Source organism: Sus scrofa, chromosome 10 (assembly GCF_054392235.1).
Source record: "Sus scrofa isolate SSC_HxYL_T2T_F1_AM1 chromosome 10, Sscrofa_HxYL_maternal_Yorkshire_Landrace_v2.0, whole genome shotgun sequence".
Classification (NCBI taxonomy): Eukaryota; Metazoa; Chordata; class Mammalia; order Artiodactyla; family Suidae; genus Sus; species Sus scrofa.
This window is the reverse complement of record NC_139392.1, coordinates 68,248,312-68,271,374: the sequence shown is the minus strand read 5'-3', so window position 1 is coordinate 68,271,374 and position 23,063 is coordinate 68,248,312. Positions and strand designations below refer to the sequence as shown.

The 23,063-nt window shown below is 48.8% G+C and overlaps 1 protein-coding gene across 5 annotated transcripts in view; it reads left to right on the top strand.

Moving 5' to 3' along the window:
• The first annotated feature begins 2,922 nt into the window (after nt 1–2,922).
• The window catches only part of LOC102162747 (uncharacterized), a 38,254-nt gene continuing 18,113 nt past the window's right edge, over nt 2,923–23,063 (top strand). For 2 of the 5 annotated variants that reach the window (XM_084980185.1, XM_084980184.1), the window contains exon 1: nt 11,387–13,227. In XM_084980185.1, the coding sequence (XP_084836311.1) occupies nt 13,119–13,227 (109 nt within the window). In that variant the 5' untranslated portion in view covers nt 11,387–13,118. Of the gene's footprint in view, nt 3,091–4,824; nt 4,963–5,535; nt 5,976–6,389; nt 6,773–8,053; nt 8,251–9,292; nt 9,441–11,386; nt 13,228–22,325; nt 22,488–23,063 lie in introns of those variants that run through there. The other 3 variants (XR_014817846.1, XR_014817847.1, XR_002336336.2) reach the window with 3 other exon arrangements.

The following is a 23,063-nucleotide window of genomic DNA, read 5'->3' as shown; positions in this document are numbered from 1 at the left end:
TCAGAGGGCTGTCGCTCGCTGATCAATTTTAGCTGCAACTGTGCCTTTCAAGCCCAGATTCCCTTTGAAAGTCGAGAGTAAATGATTGGCTCTTAAATTCTGAGGAAATTACCTTGAATCAGAAAAGTTGCCATTTGAAATTTCTGGCCATCCTAGCTTACAAAATCATTTTCACAGAATGGGGCAGTTTGAACACTCATGCCACTAAAATCCTAGCCTTTGGTTGAAAGTGCCATGCACGTGGCTGGTCCCATGTGCCCAAAGCTGGGCCCCAGTACGCTCATAACATTTTTCTGTGTTAAAGGAAGTTAACGCAAACAGAGGAAGGGCTAAATCCTAATTGATGTGCTAGTGGGTCTTACGTCATCTTTTTTAATGTCTCATGTTTTTATTTATTTATTTATTTATTGGCCATGCCTGAGGCATGCAGAATTTCCCAGGCCAGGGATCAAACCCACACCAGAGCAGTGATAATGCTGAATCCTCTACCCACTAAGCCCCACCAGGAACTCTATAATGTCTCATTTTAGAGGCACATGTTCCCCAGAAAACTAAATATAGAACTACCACATGATATAACAGTCCCACTCCTGGGTATACATACCGGATGAAACAATCATTCAAAAAGATGCATGCACCCTTATGTTTATCACAGCACTGTTCACAATAGCCGAGACATGGAAACAACCTAAATGTCCATCGACAGACGAATAAATTAAGAAAATGTGGTACATATATACAATGGAGTACTACTCAGTCATAAAAAGGACACAATAATGCCATTTGCAGCAACATGGATGCAACTAGAGAATCTCATAGCGAATGAAGTCAGAGAAAGACAAATACCATAAGATGTGACATATATGGAATCTAAAATGTGGCAAAAATGATCCTATCTACAAAACACAGGCAGACTTGTGGTTGCCAGCTGGGGGTGCTGGGTAGGGAGCGGGATGGACAAGGAGTTTGGGGTTTGGGGATGCAAACTGCTGCATCTAGAATGGATAAGCAATGAGATCCTGCTGTACAGCACAGGGAACTATGTGTGATTGGGTTACTTTGCTATACAGCAGAAAAATTGAGGAAACATTGTAAATCAGCTATACTTTAATTTTTGAAAATAAGTTAAAAAAAAAAAAAAAAAAAACGTGTTCCCAGGTATGATTTGGCTCAAATAGCACAAACAGGGAAAACTCAGTCCTTGGCTTTTGCAAATAGTTTTATAAATTGAAGCAGAAGAGAGTAGGGATAGAAATCTCAGAAAGATTTTGCTGTGGCTTATCAATTGATCACCCTCTTTAACCCAGTCTCACAGAACATCAGACCTCTGCTGTTTGATAAGCCTTCCTTGGGTGCAGACGTGTTGCTGGCACGCTCCCAGCCCATGACAGGTGGAAGGAAGTGCCCCGAGGCTTACTGCCTGTGACCTTGAGAGAGTGACCTTCCTCGGCTCCATTCCCCATCCCTAAGATGGGGATGACCCCAAGCTGAAGGCATTTGTTATAAAGGGCCAATAACACACAAATAAAACACCTGGCACCTCTGGGCCACGTAGAAACTGATGGCTGATGTTTATTATGTTTTTGGCCAGACTAAGAAGTATGTCGTACCACAGAAAGAGAATTTAAAACAGTTCAGGTTGGCTTCCCATACAGAATTCAATATAAAAACTACTGAGAACCACAGAAATGTCCAAACTGCATAAAAAGTATAATGTTTTTTCTTTTTAGGGCCACACCTGCGGCATGGAAGTTCCCTGGCCAGGGGTCGAATCACAGCTGCAGCTGCCAAGCTACACCACAGCCACACCAGATCTGAGCTGCATCTGCAACATACACCATAGCTTGCATCAACGCCAGATCCTTAACCTCCTGAACAAGGCCAGGGATCAAAACCACGTTCTCTCGGACACTAGGTCTGGTTCTTAACCTGCAGAGTCACAACTGGATCTCCAAAATGTGTATTTTAATTTTTTTTTTTTTTTTGCTCTTTTTGCCTTTTTCTAGGGCTGCTTCCCACAGCATATGGAGGTTCCCAGGCTAGGGGTCTAATCGGAGCTGCAGCTGCCGGTCTACACCACAGCTCACAGCAACACCAGATCCTTAACCCACTGAGCAAGGCCAGGGATCGAACCCACAACCTCATGGTTCCTAGTCGCATTCGTTAGCCACTGAGCCATGACGGGAACTCCGAAAAAGTGTATTTTAATTTTTAAACAATCAAACTGGAATGGGATCAAGATGGTGGTTTGGTAAGTGTTGACTTAATCAGCACAGGAAGTGAAAGTCACTAAATTATTTCTGTTCCAAGCTCCACTTTGGGCCATTAATTCCTCCCTCTGGCTGCCCTGGTGGCCTACCCTGGCCCTGATCTAGCATCAGCCCAGCCTCCCTTCGCATCCTGACCTTGACAGTGTACTTGTCTGCTTCCAGAACTGAACCAGAAGCCTTTAGAAGGCAGGATCTGTCTCTTTGCTCAGGACGCAGCCCCTGTGGGTCCAGCCCCTGATGTGGGACACTGCTGCAATATTTGTGGGAAAAAATGGACACATTAACCAAATTCAAAAATTGCCGCTCCCCTTTCTATGAGTAAATCTGGGAGCTCCCAACCTTCCAGCTAGAAAGGCATGGAGGCAAAGTGGTGTTCAAGGCAGCACATCCATTCTGCTTAATGCCTCTGGCTTCTTGGAAGGTTGTCCCAGAGCCAGCAAGACGAGATGTTTTCTTTCCTTTTTCTTTGGATCCTAAATTATTTCTGAAAGTTACAGCATTTTGGATTTGTATTGTTTATTAGCTGTCACTTTTGTTTTCCCCCCCCTTCTCTGGACCTGGTTGAACTTGACGGTCCCCTCTGAAGCTGTTCCTCATATGGAAAGTTCCCCCGTCAGCGCGCCATAAATAATCAAGGCTGGGTGCATTCCATGGCCTTCTCTGGCTTCGTTCTCCCTCCAGCCTCCCATCTGCACGGCTCCAGGTTCCTGTGGTCCCGGTGACATGCTTGCTGGCAAGCAATGCTCAGCTTCATGTATTTATTGGGATTCTCAGATCTGGACTGGTTTGCTCCATTCAAGCTGCTGACATGCTTTGTGAGGTACGTATTTTATAGCGTCTCCCCTTTTCACTGGGACTGAACAGATTCTTAGCTTCAACTTGCTACTGACTGCCCTGACAGCGGACCGTCAGCGGCTTATCTCATCTGGGAGTGCCATCCAATATGTATTTTATCCACATCTACGTCTTCAGGAATGGTCCTTCTCAAGGCGAAATGTTTATTGTATCTGGGATTTGGTCACGGTCATAGTTATCCCCAGAAGAAACCGCAGTTTGACAAGCATGTTTTGAACTTGGGTTTAGGAGGCAGATGTGAGCTGAGTAGCACAACACATCTTCCGTACTCTGAAGTGTGAGACTGTTTCAATGTGGTGTTTAACCCTAGGAGAAAAGCCACCATCTATCCATGGAAACCAAATGTGACAGCTGAACGAGAGGTAAAGGTGACAGGTTTCTAATTTTGACGTGAAGCTAAACAGGTTTGTTGGTTTGGTGTTTGTTTTCTTTTTCCGGTCACACCTGCAGTATAGGGAAGTTCCCAGGCTAGGGGTCGAATCAGAGCTGCAGCTGCTGGCCTACACACCACAGTCACAGCCACACCAGATCCAAGCTGAATCAGAGGGCTAGCCAAAGCTTGCGGCAACACTGGATCCTTAACCCGTTGATCAAGGCCAGGGATCAAACCCACATCCTCACGGAGACAACACTGGGTTCTTAACCCACTGAGCTGAAACGGGAACTCAGTTTTTTTTTTTCAATGAAACTTCCATGTTCAAAATTGCCCCCCACACCTTGGTTAGCTTTGTTGTAAAGAATTCACCTATAATAGGATGGCAGTACATACCTCTTTTAGTATGTTCCAAAAACAAAATTGTGAGCAGTTACCCTTATAATGTCATGTTTTGATCAATCAGTCACTAAGTACCACTCAAAAAAAAAAAAAAAAAGATTTTTACCTTCTGTTGCTACGTAGGAATTGAATATCCAGCAAGGAGTTGCAAAGAGTTGCAGCAGGTGTTCTAAGGGCATTGGCAGATATAGCCATAAACTTGGGCTGAATATTGCCTGAGAGGTCATATACATCTTACTATTAAAGCTTGGGAGTTCCCATTGTGGCTCAGTGGTAATGAATCTGACTAGTATCCCGTAAGGATGCGGGTTTGACCCCTGGCCTCACTCAGTAGGTTAAGGATCTGGTATTGCCATGAGCTGTGTTGTAGGTCACAGATGCAGCTTGGATCTGGTGTTGCTGTGCTGTGGCATAGGCCTACAGCTGCAGCACTGATTCGACCCCAAGTCTGAGACCCCTAACCCATTTTATTTTATGTGCTGAAATCTGCATTATGCATAGGAAGCAAGGTACAGAATAGGTATGGTATGCTCTCATTTGCTTTTTTTTTTTTTTTTTTTTTTTTTATGGCCACACCTGCAGCATATGGAATTTCCCAGACCAGGGATTGAGTCCAAGCCACAGCTACAACCTACATCTCAGCTTCAGCAATGCCAGAACTTTAACCCACTGCCTTGGGCCAGGGATCAAACCCACATCTACACAGCAACCTGAGCCACTGCAGTCAGATGCTTAACCCGCTGCACCACAGCAGCAACGCCCCTCATTTGCTTTTTAAAAAGGAGTGAGGGCAGGAAAGAAAGGGTAGATGTGTGCTTATATGTGCATAGAAATTTTCTGGAAGGTGGCTTTAGGAAAAAGGTAGTGGAGGTGGGAAAGAAGGCCACTTTTGCATTATTCGAAGGTTTTCCTGCATTTTATTTTTTTCAGTTGAAAAAAGGCTTTACTGGATTCAGCTGAGCTGACATTCAGAATGGCCTCAGCGACGTTGTGAAAGAGGAAAACGTCTCACCCCTCAGCTTGAGCCTCTTCTGCCTGACGGGACCGCACCATGGCCCTCAGGTACCTACAGTCAGTTTGATTTCATAAAAATAATACAGGTACATAATCAGGCACTCTGCATCTTGAATGCTCCATTGGAATGGCTTTCATGCTGGCTCCCTCACACTAAATTGATTTTACCACCCATCAGTGGGCAAACACAATCTGAAATAGGCTGCTATAGACTTCGGATTTGCCACCCTCCCTGTCCCACAGTGGCCTTGCTGAGCTGTCTGTCACCTGGACCCTCAGGCCCCTTGTGTCCAGGGTTTGATGAATGACTCTCAGCTCTCCCCAAATTTGCATGTTAAAAGCCTTCTGAAGGGTGGCCTCCAGGCAAAGGGTGACTAAGGCTGGGAAGTTCAGACCCCTGTGGCCACCAGGAAGGCCTTTTGGTGCCTCCAGTAGTGCCCTAGGGGACTCTCAAGTGTCCTTTGGAAAAGGAGCGAGGCCATCACTTAGGGACCCAGAGACATTGCCACCCAGCTGGGGCTTATCCCGTGAAGCTCCTTCAAAGTTTCCACTTGACTAGACTCACTGCCTCAGGCTTTGGGCTGGGTTTGCAGTTGTCTCTCCCTTTTCATCCTCATTCAGATAAAATGGTGTGACAGAAATCTGGTCCTCTGAAGAAGATGCAAATTCTGACCGCATTGGAACCTTCCAGAACCAACAGCCCTCCTCTCCTCTCCAGCCTCTCGCCATCCCCTTGCCTACGAGAAGCAGACCATGCCTGGCCAATTTCTCTGAGCATGTGGGTGTGACCTCGTCCTCCAGGCTTCACTGTCTGGTTCCATGTTCTGCCCTCTGCCAGGCCTGTGGCAGAGAGACTCTGGCGGAAGAAAGAGCCGCCTGGACTTGAAAGCCATCTGTATCCTTCCATCATCTCCAGGGCGTGCTTCTGAAATGAGACCAAGTCTCTCATCTCTGCCGCCTCCCAGGTCAGGTCCCCAGCACCGCCACGAAGGCTGAAATTCTGCTTGTCACGTGGCTGTCACGTGGCCCAGACCCCTCAAAGGTAATAGCTGCATCCTCCTGTGTGTATTCCTCCGAAGCCCCCCTTTCTCTGTGTTAGTGTGTTGGCTGGAAGAGGACTGGTTCCCCTGTTTAGAGCAGCTTCAGTCTGTCTCAAGTCACCAAAAAATTTTTAAAAAGTGTTTATAGAACTACTCCTGGGTCTTCCAGGGAGATTCCCCAAGTCAACGCAACACGTGAGCGCCCAGCTCATGTGTAGACCCCCACCCTGAGCCCGCCCTGGCCCACCCCAAACAGAGCAGCCTGGGTCTGGGGAGCTCTTCCAGACCTCTGGTCACGGGGTTTATCTGGGCAGTGCTGCTTCCAGGTCATTCTTTTCCCCTTGCACGTGGATAGGAGCATGGGATCTGATTCTCATTGATTATAAAAGACACTAGGAAAGAAGGAAGTTGGCCGGTGTTGGCCCATGATCGAGTGTTTTCACTTTGCTTTCATTTTCATCACTGCCCTGAAACACGCCTGCCTCCAGCCCTCATCATCTCATACGGAAAATCATAATCACAGTACTGCTGGTACCTCTGAGGGCCTGTGTTACTGAAGAGGGCAAGCGTCTGCCAGACTCACTAAGGACTGGTGCTTCTGTGGGTCCTGTGGGATTCGTCGGGGATGTCAGTCAAGTGGGAAGATTTCCACATCCCAGAGTCCATGGCCATGCTGGACACTGACTGGCCTCCTGGTTGACCTCCCAGAAGAGAAAAAGCTCTGGGCCCCAACGCTGAGCGGTTGGCTGAAGAGTTGAGACAATAGTAGGGAAACCGTGCTGTGTCCAGCCCAGGCTTGCTCTCTGCTGGGGAGCAAGGTGAGTTTGGGGCTGCAGGGAGGGCAGCAGCTTGGGGAATCCATTCAGAAAGAGCCAAAGTGTAACCAGTAAAAGATTCAATCAGACTTAAGCACCCTCTGATGTTAATAGCCTTTTAACTTGCGGGGGTGGGGAGGGGACCACTGAATTTCAGTTCATGGCGAAGCTGATAGAGGGGGAGAAGAAAGCGCTAGTTTTCCTGAAGTGAGCATGTTTGACCGAATGTCAGGAAAACAGGACAAGGGCCTTCCTTCTCGCCCTGTGACTGGGAGGTGTCATTGGCGTGGACCACATTATCTCAGGTAAAGTGAGCCAGCTCTGCTTTGCTGTGAGGTTTGAATTAAACTTTTCACACTGGGCAGGCCTCTGGTCCAAATTACATCCGATGGTTAGCTTAGACCTGCCAATTTCCTACCAAGCGCAGCCTGGCACAGGTGCCAACACAGCCAGCAGCATGCTCCTAAGTCATCCTGATATCTTCTGTCACACGGTGTCATTCGACAGCATCTTTCAGAAAATGTCTTAAGTGGACAATTCTAGCAGGTCTTTATTATTTTTTTTTCACTTTTTAAAGTTTTATTGAAGTACAGTTGATTTGCAGTGTTGTGTTAATTTCTGCTGTAGAACAAAGTGATTCAGTTATACATATATACACATCCATTCTTTCTCAGATTCTTTTCCCATGTAGGTTATCACAGAACGTTGAGTGGAGGTCCCTGTGATATACAGCAGGTCCCTGTTGACCATCCATTCCATAGACAATAATGTACATAAGCCAATCCCGAACCCTCAATCCATCCCTCCCTCCCTTAAGTTTGTTTTCGAATTCTGCGATTCTTTTTCTGTTTTGTAAATAAGTTCATTTGTATCCATTTTTTTTTAGATCCCACATATAAGTGATATCATATAATGTTTGTCTTTCTCTGTCTGACTTACTTCACTGAGTATGAGAATCTCTAGGTCCGTCCATGGTAGTGCAAATGGCATTATTTCATCCTTTTTTATGACTGAGTAATATTCCATCATATATGTGTACCACATCTTCTTAATCTGTTGATGGGCATTTGTGTTGCTTCCATGTCTTGGCTATTGTGAATAGTGCTGCTGTGGATGCATGTATCTTTTCAAATTACAGTTTTGTCAGGATATATGCCCAGGAGTGGGATTGCTAGATCATATAGTGGAAACTCCCCTGACTCAGAATTGACAGGACTTCTAATTAAGAGACAGAGGGTTAAAGAGTGAAATTTAAATGGAAGCATTCAACCTGCACTTTCCCAGGATGAAGTTTTGTGGGAGAGTTCCAGAATAGTGTGGCTGTATAAGTGGTTATTCCTCACTGGATACCCCCCTCTGGCTCTTGGAGCATCCTCAGATCACTTCTGGAAAACGAAATGCAAACTTGTTGAGATTCCACTTCTTTGTAATCTTCTTGCTGTGGAAATTGAAGAAGCCCATGGAAGATTCCAGTTTCCTAAGTAAGTTGAGCTTCTCAACCTCAAGGGGCTTGTGCTGTTTCTTTCATGGAACTTGATTAATTGGTTAACAAATTTAACGAGAGGACAGTCCACAGCGCAGGCGACCAACAGGGTTCCCGCTGCAGAGGGTTCAAGGCAATTCAATGTGTGAGTCCCACTCATTGTGTGTTTCCAGGGCTGTAAAAGTGATGGCCTCAGCAAGCAACTGGAAACACGTCCCTGGGGAGTTCCTGTGTGACTCAGTGGGTTAAGAACCCAACTAGTATCCATGAGGATGCGGGTTCAATCCCTGGCCTCCCACAGTGGGTTAAGGATCTGGTATTGCTGCAAGCCGTGGTGTAGGTCACAGACATGTCTCCGATCTGGTGTTGCGGTGGCTGTGGTGGAGGCCAGTGGCTACGGCTCCAACCCGACCCCTAGCCTAGGGACTTACATATGTTGTGGGGGCATGGAAAAAAACAAAAACAAAAAACACCCACATTCTTGTACACCAAGGCCAAGGCCCATTCTTGGGTAAAAGACATGGGTGTTCCCATCTCCCAAGCAGAGAACATCACCAACTCAAAAAGCAAGCCCAGGTCTGACTCTCTGGAGGTGGGGAGCAGGGCCCAGCCCACCGACAATGCTGACTGTGATTTATTAGTGGAGGGAAATTCAGAACTGAACTTCACCACTGGGATTTACTTGCCTTTGAAAGCAATACAGTTAGCAGTCCATCTCTCAACACGGAATGTATTTTCTCCACTCTTCTATCTTTCTGATGAATTAAAGGCTTATGTAAGGTGAGGGATTGAAAACATACCAGCTGAAGCTCTTGGTGGATCTGCCTGCCAGATCGGGCCGTGTGGAAAAACACAGGGGGCCGGTTTTACCTCGTTCCCCCACCAATTCGCATCAGCCGTGAACTGCACAGGGCTTTCCTAGGTCTGTAACGACTGCATAATAGGAGTTCCCAGTCCTTCAGTTCTGCCAGCTGGTTTGAACAAGGTCTGCTAATTGAATGCAGTTGCTTGCAGTTTTAAATGTTCTGTATTTTCCGCAGAGCAAGAATATATTAAACTCATTTCGTCTGTCATCCGAGGAGAATTGGAGCCTGCATTTTTATTACCGACTGATGTGTGTTCATCCTTGGATTTTTTTTTTTTTTTTGAAATGTTTACAATGTAATTAAAAACAATCAAGTCAAATTATCTATTTGAATTGGTCCCTTTGGGGGAAGATTAAAGAGCAGAAAAGGTGCCTGCGATGACATCATTTTTTGCTAAGCATCGCTGCCCCCTCACACAGAAGTACATCCTGGATCTGGTCAACAAGAGCATTCTGTAATGTCGCTGGTGATTTAACAGTTACAAAATATTGTAATTAAGCGTTTGAATGCTCTCATACGTTTTCCCATTACAAATGATCTTGGAACTTGATTAATTTCAGCCCTTAGAAAGGTCCTGGATTCGGTAATGTTGTTGCCTATAAAGCACCCCTCCAGGGAAAACTATGATCTGAATTCTGAAGTCAGATCCAATTAAACTCATGCCTTTTCCCCACTTGGAGCCATAAGACAACAGCATTTTTCAGGCATGCTTCAAACAGGCTGGTCAGGTTTCTGGGGCTCTGCATGCCTAGGGCCAGCCGTGAAAAAGCATTCCCTAGAAACGGTCTCATAATCAGGAAGAAAAATGATAAATCCACAAAGGCAGGGGCGGCTGCACACGGTTCTGGGCACAGCACTGACTCAGCATTGGAGCAGCCTGCCCCAAGTCAGGAGCTGGCACAGCAATTTGACACTTTGCTGGTCACCAAGAGGTAGATGGCTGGAAAGTCCTAGAGCCGAAAATGAAATCTCTGTATTGAGATGTCATAAGGGGAAAAAGGCTTCCAACAGAATTGGCCTTGGGGCAGGAGCAAATCCTTGGATAAGCTGTCAAATGAGAAATTAGCCGGCAGGGGGCCATTGATCAAGCCTCCTTATTTTTCAAGTTCATTTAAAGATTCCCCAGATGATATATAGAAACAACGTTCTGTGCCTTGAGTTTCTCCTCCAGGGAGTTGAATGTTGGATAATTTTGCTCTGTCAGACTTTTTTTTTCCTGACTTTGGTATGAAATAAACAAACCTCACCAACAATGAAAACCCCGGGGCTAATGAAGATCAAGCAAATGAATTGTCAAAAGAAAACCTCTTTCTCTTCCCCAGAGGATGGTTGCCAGTCTGTTTGCTTTGGAAGATTGAAACAGCTCTGCCCAAATGGGCAATAAATGCAAACCCCAAATTTTGCTGCAAAGAATGTTGTTTTTAAGAAGGATCTTGTTTTGTGCATTTTCCTCTCTGACCTAAGTAGGAGGTCTTTGGCATGTAATATAAATGCCAATCTCTTTTATCACTCCCTTTTTTAAAAATCTTTTTTTTGGCTGCTCCAAGGTACATGGAGTTCCCAGGCCAGGGATCAGATCCAAGAGCCACAGTGGCAAACCACGCTGCAGCGGCAGCAATGCCGGATCCTTAACCCACTGTGCCGGCCTGGGACCCTGTATCCTGGCACTCCAGAGATGCCACTGATCCTGTCGCACCACAGCCGGAAGTCCTCTCTTATCACTCTTAGTGTATAAAAAGGATCAGACTTTAGGTTTAGAGCATCAGAGGTGAGCATCAGTGGGCAAGGCCATCGGTGCTGAATCTTTGGCTCCCGAGTCCCTCACCAGTTCTGGCACTCCCACCCCCATCCCAGGTGAGGCTGGTTCAGCAGTACTGACTTCTGCATAACCTGTCACTTCCCTTTTCTCCTGCTGCTCCTGTGCTCCTCCATCAGTATCGGCCTGGGCATGAATACATCTTTAAGATGAGCCCAGGTCCTTCTACACATTCGCCTCAAGGGTAGCAAGAGTGGTGGGGTTTTTTGTTTGCTTTTTATTTTTTATTTTTATTTGTCTTTTTGCCTTTTCTAGGGCCACTCCCACGGCATATGAGGGTTCCCAGGCTAGGGGTCTAATTGGAGCTGCAGCTGCCGGCCTACACCACAGCCACAGCAACGCAGGATCCAAGCCGCGTCTGTGACCTACACCACAGCTCACGGCAATGCCAGATCCTTAACCCACTGAGCAAGGCCAGGGACTGAACCCGCAACCCCGTGGTTCCTCGTCGGATTCGTTAACCACTGAGCCACGACGGGATCTCCCTGTTTGCTTTTTAGTGTGATCTGAGCAATAATCAGCCAGCTCTTTCTCATTAAGCCTGGTCTGTTACCAGCCAAGCAGAGCACAGCAGCACGTGCTTCGTATTCACAGTGGATGTTACACTGGATGTCACCATCCTTCTCAAGGTGCTCACCTTCTAGGTGGGCACCACCCCGGGCTGAGCAGGGAGGCGGCCACAGGACCCCTTGGCTGAGCAGAGCTAGCCTGGACAGGCCTGGAACCGGACAGGCGATGCTGTCCTGCCCTGTGTCTGAACTGTGGTGTAGAAGGAACATTCCACGGTGTCCATCAGCCCTGCGCTATGGTCTGAGCAGAGGCTGCAGCAGCACCTAACAGCCCAGGTGGGAGACAGACCATCCCTGACCACCAGGACAGCTCATGTGGAGCATCCAGGAAAGGAAGTCAGGAGGGGCCTGAGGGCCAGCGGGAAGGGTTGCTTTTGCTGGTTTTGTTCCCAGACTGCAGCATCTGCAAGCAGGGGAGTGGCAGCCAGGCGGACCGAACACCTGAGCCTCTCGTTAAGTCTACCCCCAAATGGACAGCCACCATCCCACTGAGCCAAGGCCCTGCACAGCGCCACGGGTGGGGAGAGTAGGATGGAAGAGGTCACAGGATGTGGAAAAGCAGGGAAAGTGGGTGGAGAAGCCGAGGGTCTGGAGGGAGAGGGTTTGGAAGGCCTGAAGGAAAAGGCTGGTCTGGAAGGACCCTTTGCAAGCCTGGCAGCGGCTCAGCTCACGGGACCCAGGACCCAGCTTCCCACAGCATCTTGGCCCACAGGGCATAAACAGGGCACACGCTGCTGGCCACAGCACTGGTTTCTGAACTGAGGGATGCCCGCACTGAACCAGATCCTCCATCTCGGTGCTTCAGGTAAAGGTCCCGGTTTAACTCCGAAGGCCAGTGGGATTTAGGGCTGGCGAGGGGTGGATCTGTGGGAATTGATCCATTTATCATGCCTGCCCCGCCCCCAGCCATTACCCAGCAACCGGCAGCTTTAGGCTTAAAAACCCTGAGCTGGGTTGAAATGCACCTTGCTGGGGGCTGCGGAGATAAAACAGGATTTAAAGGCAGTGCATTTTTCTAGCGGGCAACCTTATCTGGATTAATGGCTCTGGGTTTTCAGCCATGTGTGGATGGGAAGGATAATTAGCATTGCGTGTTACCTGAGATTACAGGGTTGTGTTCCAACTAAGGACTCCGCAAGAACCAAGCGGTTGTTAATATTTAATCAGTCTCTGGGCTTTACAATTGGATAAATGAGGTGTGTAATTACATAATTATAAAAGACATTTCCGGTAGAAAGGGAGGTATGGGTATTAATACTGAAGGTGAAGGCTGGTGGAAATAGCCCACTGAGTCATTTCAGAAACATTACCCAAGAAGGCCCTGGGAGGGGAGGGTCCCCCTTAGACTTGGCGAGCACAGGTTGAAGAATTCCTGCTGTAGCACACTGGGATCAGCAGCGTCTTGGTAGAGCTGGGACTCAGGTTCGATCCCTGGCCTGGCCCAGTGGGTTAAGGATCCCACATTGCCACAGCTGCAGCCTGGGTTGCAACTGTGGCTCAGATCTGATCCTTGGCCCGGGATCTCCATGTGCCATAGGGAGGCCACAAAAGAAAAAAAGAAAGAAAGAAAATCTCTTCCAACGAGGACTTTCTCTCTTCTTTCCGGGCTCCACATATGGAATATGAGTCCAGATGCTTTGTGGACTTAACAGATAATTCTCCCTGGAGTATTGAAACGGACCCCAGGAGACCAGCCACGGCATTTTCTTCACTGCATTCTAAAGGTGAGTGATGGTTAGTGGCTATAGGTGCTGGTGCATTTTTGGTTACTATTTTTTTTTTTTTTTTTTTTTTTGCTTTTTATCATTCCTGCAACATATGGAAGTTCCCAGGCTAGGGGTCAAATCGGAGCTGCAGCTGCCAGCCTATGCCATAGCCACAGCAAGGCCAGATCTGAGCCTCATCTTTGACCTACACCACAACTCACGGCAATGCCGGGTCCTTAACCCACTGAGCACGGCCAGGGATCGAACCTGCATCCTCATGGATACTAGTCTGGTTCGTTAGCACTGAGCCATGACAGGAACTCCTGCTTAATATTATTTTAGGTTGATGTTTAGGAGGGCCTGACCTAAAATTGGACAGTGAAGCTCCATGCCACCTCTCTGGGGCTGCAGCTCCTCACCCTGGGTGGCACTTGTCAAGGGAGCAGCATTGTCCCCGTTAGAAGATGCTGCTGGCATCACTGCCTTCTCTGCCTGGTGGTCTGTTTCCTTCCTGATGCTTGTAGCTCCTTAGGGGAAAATGCCCTTTTCTAACCGGAGGTGGGGGTTGGGGAGGCGAGCAGCCAATTAGCTGAATATTCTTCCTCCAAGGCCCAGGCCTGCAAAACACAGTCAAGGGCCTGTTAAAAGCATCCAGCACATTTTGGAGTTCCCTTGCAGCTCAGAGAGTTAAGGACCTGGCATTGTTACTGCTGTGGCTCTGGTTACAGCAGTGGTGTGGGTTCGATCTCTGGCCCAGGAGGAGTTGTCTTGTGGTGCAGCAAGTTGAGGATCCGGCGCTGTCACTCTTGTGGCTTGTGTCCCTGCCATGGCGCAGGTTCAATCCCTGCCCCAGGAGCTTCCATATGCCTCAGACATGGCCCCCCCAAACCCTAAACACATTAATTCATGGGATCTCTGGCTCAAGAACTTCCACATGCACAGCCAAAAAAAAAAAAGTACCCAGCACACTTTAGCACCTGGGCTGGAGCTCTGATCGACCAGCAGGATGGCTCAGTGATATGCTCTGAATGTGCATGTGTGTGGAATTTATTATGGGAAAATCCATATCCCTCAAGGGCCATTTGTCAAAGGCGCAAACAAGCCTGCTCCCCTCGCTCCATTCCTGCATCCTCTAGGAATCACCTAAATTCACCCGTGCCAGTACCCAGAGATGCGTTCTTAGCAGCTAGGGACACAATCCCATCTTCCTGTCCTGTCTGGCCACCCAGCCTCAGTCTCATCCTCCTCCTCCAAGGCTTGGGGCCCCTAGGCCGTGCCTGCCTCTCTTCCTGGGCTAAAGGAAGCCTCTTTCAGGCCTCACCTGTCTAGCCGTGTCTATCAATACGTTCGGTGCTGGTAGGGAGCAGGGCCCTCCAAGGGTGCCCGGGCCTCCTCCGAGGGTGACAGCACAACTCTGGCAGATGAGTCTGGAGGTAGCAGGTGTCCCTTCACTTTGTGATTCAAAGGCTGCCCTCTCCCAGAGGCCTTTCCAGCCCCGCTAGAGAGAGGGCCCACCTCCCCTTGCCCAGGCCCCGCTGCCTTTGTGAGGCTGACTGGCCTGTTAGAAAACTCGGGCCCAGGAGCCAGACAGACCTGGGTTTGGAGTCTGGCTCTGCCTGTCACCATCGGTGTGAACCAGGGCGGGGGCTGGGTGACTGGCCTTCCAGTACCTTTACTTCCTCCCCTGCAGGATGGGTGCATTCTGCTTCAGCCGCAGGCTTGCGGGGAGGACAGGAAGCGTAGCCCAGAGCAGACACAATGGACACTGGGCTTTCCTCCCCTCAGTCCACCTTGGGTTATATATTGCTGCCACAGACCATGAGTTCCTTAAAAGCAAGGAGGGGATTTCCCATAGTGGCTCAGTGGATTAAGCACTCGACACTGTCTCTGTGAGGATGCGGGTTCGGTCCCTGGCCTCGCTCAGTGGGTTAAGGATCCGGCATTGCCGTGAGCTGTGGTGTAGGTCACAGACTCAGCTTGGATCTGGCATTGCTGTGGCTGTGCTATAGGCCGGCAGCTGCAGCTCCGATTCACCCCCTAGCCTGGGAACCTCTGTGTGCCGTGGGTGCGGCCAAAGCAAGGACGGATGTTTATCACACCTCTTCCAAACTGCCTGTTTGGGCATCATTTAAGCGATTGCTGTCATTTGCCTGGAGCTGGAGATAAAGGTGTTCCTTTGCAATGAGCTTCCCTAATGATCAGCGCTTTCACCATACAGGATGCCAGTGACAGAACCTCCAACTGCCTCAAACCCCAAATAAAGTGAGGACATGGAGGGGTGAGGTGGGGGGTTTTCTCACCCAACTGGAAAGTTCAGGCAGTGGTTCCAGTGTCTTGATGTTATCAAGGCTTCATCCAATTCCTGTCTGGTTTGCTGGGTTTATTCTCCAGAGATTCTGCCCATGAGTCAGGATGGACCAGGACTTAGAGCCCATGGCTTTGAAGAGCAGTGTCCCCAGCCGGCTAGCAAAAGGCCAGGACAGGGAGTTCCCATTGTGGCACAACAGGATTGGCAGCATCTTGGGAGTGCTGGGACACAGGTTCCATCCCTGACTTGGCACAGTGGGCTAGGAATCCAGCGTTGCTGACGCTGTGGCTTAGGTGGCAGCTACAACTTGGATCTGATCCCTGTCTTGGGAGCACTGGTATGCAGGTTTGATCCCCCACCCGGCCAATTGGGTTAAGGATCTGGTGTTGCTACAGCTGCGGCTTGAGTCTGAGACTCAGATCTGAGATCTGAGATCTGGTCCAGGAACTCCATAGGCAGTGGGGCACCCAAAAAAGGGGAAAAAAAGGCCAGCGCAGGTCCTAGGGCCCCAGGCATGGGCCTGGGCTGTGTGTCATCCCTGCCCAGGCCTTGATCAGACCCACTCTGGGTCTGGGGCAGGGGGCAGTGAGTAGAGAGCCCCAAGCACAGGGGAACACACGCCCTTTGGAGAAATGGCTCTTTCAAGGGAAGCATGCTGGACACGCAAAGGCAGAAGTCCATTCTGTGTAAATTAACTATAATTTTTAAAAATCTTAAAAATAAATAAAAGTAACATATGGCCATGTCAGAAAGACTTTGAAAATACAAAAAAAAGAAGAAAATTTTAATTATTATGAATTATATAAGCTATAAGTACTTTTTAAATAGACATAATTTAATAGTTACATTTGAAACTACATAGTATGAAAAAAAGTTGAGGAGTTCCCATCATGGCTCAGCAGAAATTAATCTGACTAGCATCCATGAGGTCACAGGTTCGATCCCTGGCCTCATTCAGTGGATTAAGGATCTGGCGTTGCCATGAGCTGTGGTGTAGGTTGAATATGTGGCTTGGATCCTGCGTTGCTGTGGTTGTGGTGTAGGTTGGCAGCTATAGCTCCAATTTGAACCCTAGCCTGGGAACTTCCCTATGTTATGGATGCAGCCCTAAAAAGACACACACAGACACACACACGCACACACACAAAGTTGAGTTGAAATTTTTTAAACTGCCAAACTTCAGCCAAGCGTTTTTTAAAATTAGAGCACAATTAGAGCTATTGGATCCTACAAGATCATTATAAATTAAAAAGATTATGAAATCAAAAAAAAAAAAAAAGAAGTCTGTTCCGGTAACATAGTCGCCAAAGCTACTTCTCATGTCCCCGCATCCAAGACAGACTTTGGACTAGAGTATGGCATCTTGCCCAGCCAAAGAGACTCCTGTTGGAAGGCCCTGGATGGGGTCCTAGAGGTTGGGGAGAGGGGGCCCTGATTCCATGAATCTTCTTTTATGAGCATGGCCACAGCTGTGGCATCTCTGCTTCTCCCAGGCCCTGGGGCAGGAATGACAGCCACCACCTGGAGAAGGGCCGGGCTGCAGGGATCTGGGAGCGGGAAGGGCCTGGATGCCTCCACTTCCCAGGCCCAGCTCCAGCCTGAACAAAGCTTATCAGGCAGATTCTTTTTCTCTCTGATTGAAATATTTATCAGGACGGTTCAAAGGCCATTGCAGCTCTGGAAATCGTTCCCAACACACTTACAAGGGCCAAAGCCACTCATCATGAAGCCTCGCTCTGGGCGTGGCTACCGTGGGGCTTGGCATCAGTACAGAGCTGATACCCGGGCACTGAGAGTAGCTTGGAGGTGGCACCACTGAGGAAGCAGCAGCCTTGAGGTCCTGATGGCCTGAGTGCCTGTCATGTATCATTTCCAGAAGCAGACACCCCATACCTCTCCTTTGAGCCTCGCAACGCTGCTGAGGGGGTGCCTTGGTCACCTGCCGCAGGTGAGGGGCTGAGGCTCACAGAGGTTGAGAAACTCACCTAGGACCATATGGCTAGCAGGTCAGAGGCAGACCTGGGCATGAACTGCTCAAATCGTGGCTTCCCTCTGTGCTTGCTCTGCTGCTCTGCCTTGGTGGACACTGCACTCAGAGTCGGAACTCAGCCACTTGGTCCCTTGGGGAGTCCCCATGCTTGGGCCCCCTGGGGTCCCATCCAGGTCTCCAAGTGGGGCCTTAGGCTGCTACAGAATCACCACTTGGCAGCTCCAAGGAAAACGGGGCCAGGCTCAGGGCTCGACAGTTGTTCTCCCTGCTCCCACGTGTCCCCCCAACACATACACACACGCACAGTTTCATACATACTCATACATACACTCACACATTTATCATGTTCACACGCATGCACACTTATATACACGTACACACTCATGCATTCACAATCCGTAACACGCATACATTCACACACACTAACATGCACACATACGTGCACACACAACACTCACATATGCACTTACATATGCACACTCACGCCTGCACACACATACACAGTCAACAGACATATACAGTCATACACATATACTCACACATATACACATGCATACACACTCACACACACACATACACAGTCACACACTCATAGCCACACACACATACACACATATACAGTCACAGACACATACACGTGTACACACACAAGCACATATACACATTCACATGTATGCATACTTATATACACATGCACACTTGTGCATTCACACATACATTCACACACACCAACGCATACACACATACTCATGTGCACACACACTCTCACACTCACCTATGCACACACACACACAGTCACAGACATACACAGTCATACACACACTCTTACATACATGTATATAGATGTATACACACACACAGACACACACATACACTGTTCTGTCTCAGGCTGGGCAGCCCAGGTCTTTGTGGCCCTGTGCCCACCTTGTCTCCTCCCTGGAAACTTCGCCCAGTCTCCAGCAGTAAAACGAGACTCCCAGGCCTTTGCAAATACAGGAACATGGAAACAGGTACAAGTGGGGACAGGACTTGCGCTCGGCCACGCAGCTGGGCATAGAATCCAGTGCCCCATGGGCAGTGCCCCTTGCTCTGCCCCTCCTTACCTCCCCCGATAACCACCTGAATGTCCAACATGTCCTCAAATTGGATCCTGGGGTCTAACAGCTACCAGCAGCGCTGAGTAGCCCAGTCCCACCCCGGACTCAGTCTCCTTGGCCCACAGGTGACCCTGAAGGGCAGCCAGGTCACTTATGCTGCCTGAGGCTGGCTGAGCAGCCCCCAGAAATGAGTTTCCCCTGGGAGCCGCCTCCTTCTGCCCCGTACTTACCCACCTCTGCCCCCGGGGAGGTCACCCTTAAACCACTGAGAGGTGAACAGGACAGGTGGATGGGGGAGGCCATCGTGCAGCAGCCTGAGCCCAGACAGCCTGCAGCCCCAACCCAGCTTGGCTCCTGCCCTTGGAGCTGCTCAGAGCAGCAGAGGAGGCACCCACAGCTAACCCAGGAGCATCAAATAGGTGCTCAGTTAAAAACATAAATTGGGAGTTCCCGCTGTGGCACAATGGTATCAGCAGCATCACTGCAGCACTGGGAGGCAGGTTCAATCTGGTTCACTGCCCAGCCCAGTCCAGGGAGTTAAGGATCCGGCATTGCCACAGCTGCGGCATAGGTCATAACTGCAACTCGGGCCTGATCTGTGGCCCCGGAACTCCACATGCTGCAGGGCAGCCAGAAAAGGGGAAAAAAAGGTGTTAATTGTGCTGAGAATACACATGTCCATAGGCAGGGCGCTGGAGTGATTGATGTAGACCCCGTTTTGAGTGGGGTTTTATGTATTTATTCCACTGAATGATATTCTGTTGAAACATGCATTGTGGCAAACCCCTGCATTGTGTAGGCTCCTTTGCAAACAGGACTCTTCAGGTAGAAACCTGCCCCATAACAGGGCAGGGACAGAGGGAAGAACTTAGAAAGGAGGCAGACAGAACGAGCCACGAACATGAATCCTCCTGGAACTGACCACCTGGGAGCGAGGCTCTGCCCCACTGATGGACCAGGGCGGGAATTGGCTTCATCCATCCTTACGGGAGGATGTGATCCCACAGCCCAAGGCCCCTCCCCAGTTGCTCCCCACCTGCTCCCCCATCCCCCTCACCTCTCTGCATTGCTTTCCTCCTTTCCATATCACTTTCCATCTCCTGTCCATATCTTCATTTTCTCTCCCTCCACCTTCTTGAGAGACTTTTCAACACCAGAAGCTGCTTATGTAGCCCCTCTCCCACCCACCTTTCCTGCAACCTGTGTCCTCACCTCCCTGTGACATCTGTAGACTAGACTCTGCAGATTTCTCCCCACCTCCATCCAGCCCCACAGCTGCATCCACTGTCTCTTCATCATCCCCAACACTGCCCCCTAGCTCTTAAAAGATGTTTTACAGGCAAAATGTCCCAAGAATTATAGAAAAATAGTGCATCTCCCATCCCCCAAAGCATCTAGGAAATTTCCTTCAGTTCTTTGGTAGAACACTTCCACTGCCAGAGTCAAACCATTTGTTTGCTTCTCATTTTTCTCCTCGTGCGAGAATGTAAGTGCTGAGAAAGCAGCAATGGGTTCTGCTTCTCTTCTGTGTCCCCAGGGCCTGGAAGGTGCCCAGCATAAAGCAGTGTCTCAAACCATTTGCTGAGGAGCGGAGGGAACTTGTCTTGACTTGGGTCAAGTTCAACAGCCTTGTGTTTAAACCACGTCACTCATTGGAGATGGGACTCTCCATACAAAATTCAGTGTTGTAATGCGGCCTCTGAACTTGGGTGAACTTGAGAGATTCCAAGGGAAGATGTCCCCTTAATCTCCTTTAAAAAACAGAGAGTCTGCCGGTTAACTCTGGCCATTGTCAGCATTGTCACCATCCTGTGCTCCTGGATGGGGCCAGCTAAGATGCTTTCGGCAGAGAGGGACAGGGGTCCAACAGAACTTCCAGCGGGAACTAAGAAGCCACACTAGCCAAGTTCATTCTGGGCCTTTTGCTTTAAAAGTGTCGACATCCAGGAGTTCCCGTCGTGGCTCAGTGGTTAACGAATCCTACTAAGAACCATGAGGTTGTGGGTTCGATCCCTGGCCTTGCTCAGTGGGTTAAGGATCTGGCATTGCCATGAGCTGTGGTGTAGGTTGCAGACACGGCTCGGATCCTGCATTGCTGTGGCTCTGGTGTAGGCTTGGCAGCTACAGCTCTGATTAGACCCCCGAGCCTGGGAACCTCCATATGCCGTGGGTGCGGCCCTAGAAAAGGCAAGAAGACAAAAAAAAAAAAAAAGTGTCGACATCCAGCTTTACATCGAGAAGACCCCGCATAGGAGGCAAATGCTCATCTGGGGATTCCTCTGGAAATTCTCCAGAATATGGTTAATGGTAAACATAGCTCTAGAGAGTAATGTTTCAAAGGATGCTTGGTCTGTCCTGAATGTTAACTGGGTTGAATATTTCTGCCCTGACTTCTTGGAGTTTGTTCCTAAAAAATATTCCCAAATATATGAATGGGGGAAAGACTCTGAATAAAAAGTTCAATCCAAAATTTCATTTAAACAGGAGTTTCCTGGTAGTTCAGTGGGTTAAGGACCTGGCATTATCAATGCTGTGGCCTCGGTTACAGCTGGGGCATGACTTTGATCCCTGGCCCAGGAACTTTTGCATGCTGTCGGTGTGGCCAAAGGAAAAAAAAATAGTTGTTTTCTAGGCTGGAGATGAAGGACTTACCCAGATGAAGGGGAGATGGGAAAAGTGGACTAAATTGGCAATAATAGGCCATTTCCAACCCCAGCTCTTTCAGTAAAGACAGGCACAAGGGTGAGAGCAAGTTTTAAAGCTGGATTCTCGGAGTTCCCATTGTGCTGCAGCAGGTTAAGAACCTGACAGTGTCTGTGGGATGTGAGTTCAATCCCTGGCCTCACTAAGGGATTGAAGTGGGCTAAGGATCCAGCATTGCCATAAGCTGCAGCATAGGTTGCAGATGCGGCTTGGATCCTGCATTGCTGTGGCTCTGGCATAGGCCTGCAGCTGCAACTCTGATTCAACCCCTAGCCTGGGAACTTGCACAGGCCACAGGTGCAGCCATAAGAAGAACAAACAAACAAACAAAAAGGTGCATTCTCCCAAGGTCAGTCAAGGGTCATCTTTCTGATACCAGTTTTCAATGTGTGGTTGTTGTTTTTTTTTTTTTAATAGATGGGTGAATGGGTGTCCACAACACCAGCCTAATCTCCAGAGGTGTCACATGAGCTCAAAGCTGACAGGGACTCTTCACCAAAACCTAGATGACTATTTGGATGCATAATTTGGAAAGGGAGACAGTGCCCAGTTGGTCTGTTTTATAATGTATCTGCGTAAGGGGAATGAGAGGCAGGAAAGAGGTTTTAAAAATACACCCATCTCCTTCAGAGACTTGGGTTATAAAAGCATAGGTTTCGCTTTCAGGAGTCTCTGAAGTTGGAAAGTATGAATTACATACCCTCATTAAAACTTTTTATGTTAAACTTAAAGAGTAAAATTAGAAGTCATGTTAAGGCTCCCGCCATCCAACAACTGGCCAACAGATGTTGGAACCTCATGGTTAAGAGATTACATGGTTTGAGCTGACAATTTACTCTATGTGTCCTTGGCAGAGAGGAGGTGTAACAAACATATTTTCAGACCCAGAAAATATGCAGCTCTTGGAAAAGGGACGTGCAAATCTGCCTGCCTGCAGTGCTTTCAGAGCTGCACATTTTCCCAGTAAACGGCTATTTCGGAGAGTTAGGATTACTGGGGGGTTTTTTTTCATTCCTAGGAATGAAGAGTTAATCTTATCCAAGTTCAGAGCCAGAAACCTGTCCTATAAAATCCCAGCAAAAACCGACATTCTTTCCAACTTCCTTACTGGCCATGGAGCTACGTTTTCCAGTGATGTACAAGCTAAGTGGCCATCAGGCAACAGGGAGCCATTTGTCAGGTCACCGCCTTAGGGGTTCTGCGGTCCCCTGCTGGGGACAGCTCTCCTGGTGTGCGGGTCTCTCTGGGGAGAAAATGCTGCTTGGGGTGGGGGGCATGAAGAGGGAAACTTGAAGGGCTGGGAGGGAACAGGGGGCTGTTCTGGTTTACAGGACACTGGGAAGTCACAGCTTTGGTCCCCTGCAAAGGCGCCCAGTACACTGGTGGAAAGGGTGCAGGCTTCAAGCCTGCAAATTTGACTTCTGCGCCTCCATACCACAAACCATCAGGAAGAAGAAAAGTTGCAAAGAGAGCTGTGAGCAAAGGGAGAGGGAGAGGGTGCAGCCAGGGTCCCTGTCAGGGATGGGTGCAGGGCGATGGGTGCTGTTCCCATCCCGTGGTCCTCTTCGGTGAGCAGAAGGGGGAGGTGAGCCAGGATTCTGCCCACTCTGAACAGCCAGGCACCTTTCTTTCTTCCAGATTGCTTGCAGCACTGGAATTCTTTCTTTCGGGAACCGGCAGGGTGCCACTGTTTTTCTGGTTTCCAGGGTGTGCCCCATGCGTTACCCAGGATGGATGGAGAACGAGGCCACGCTGA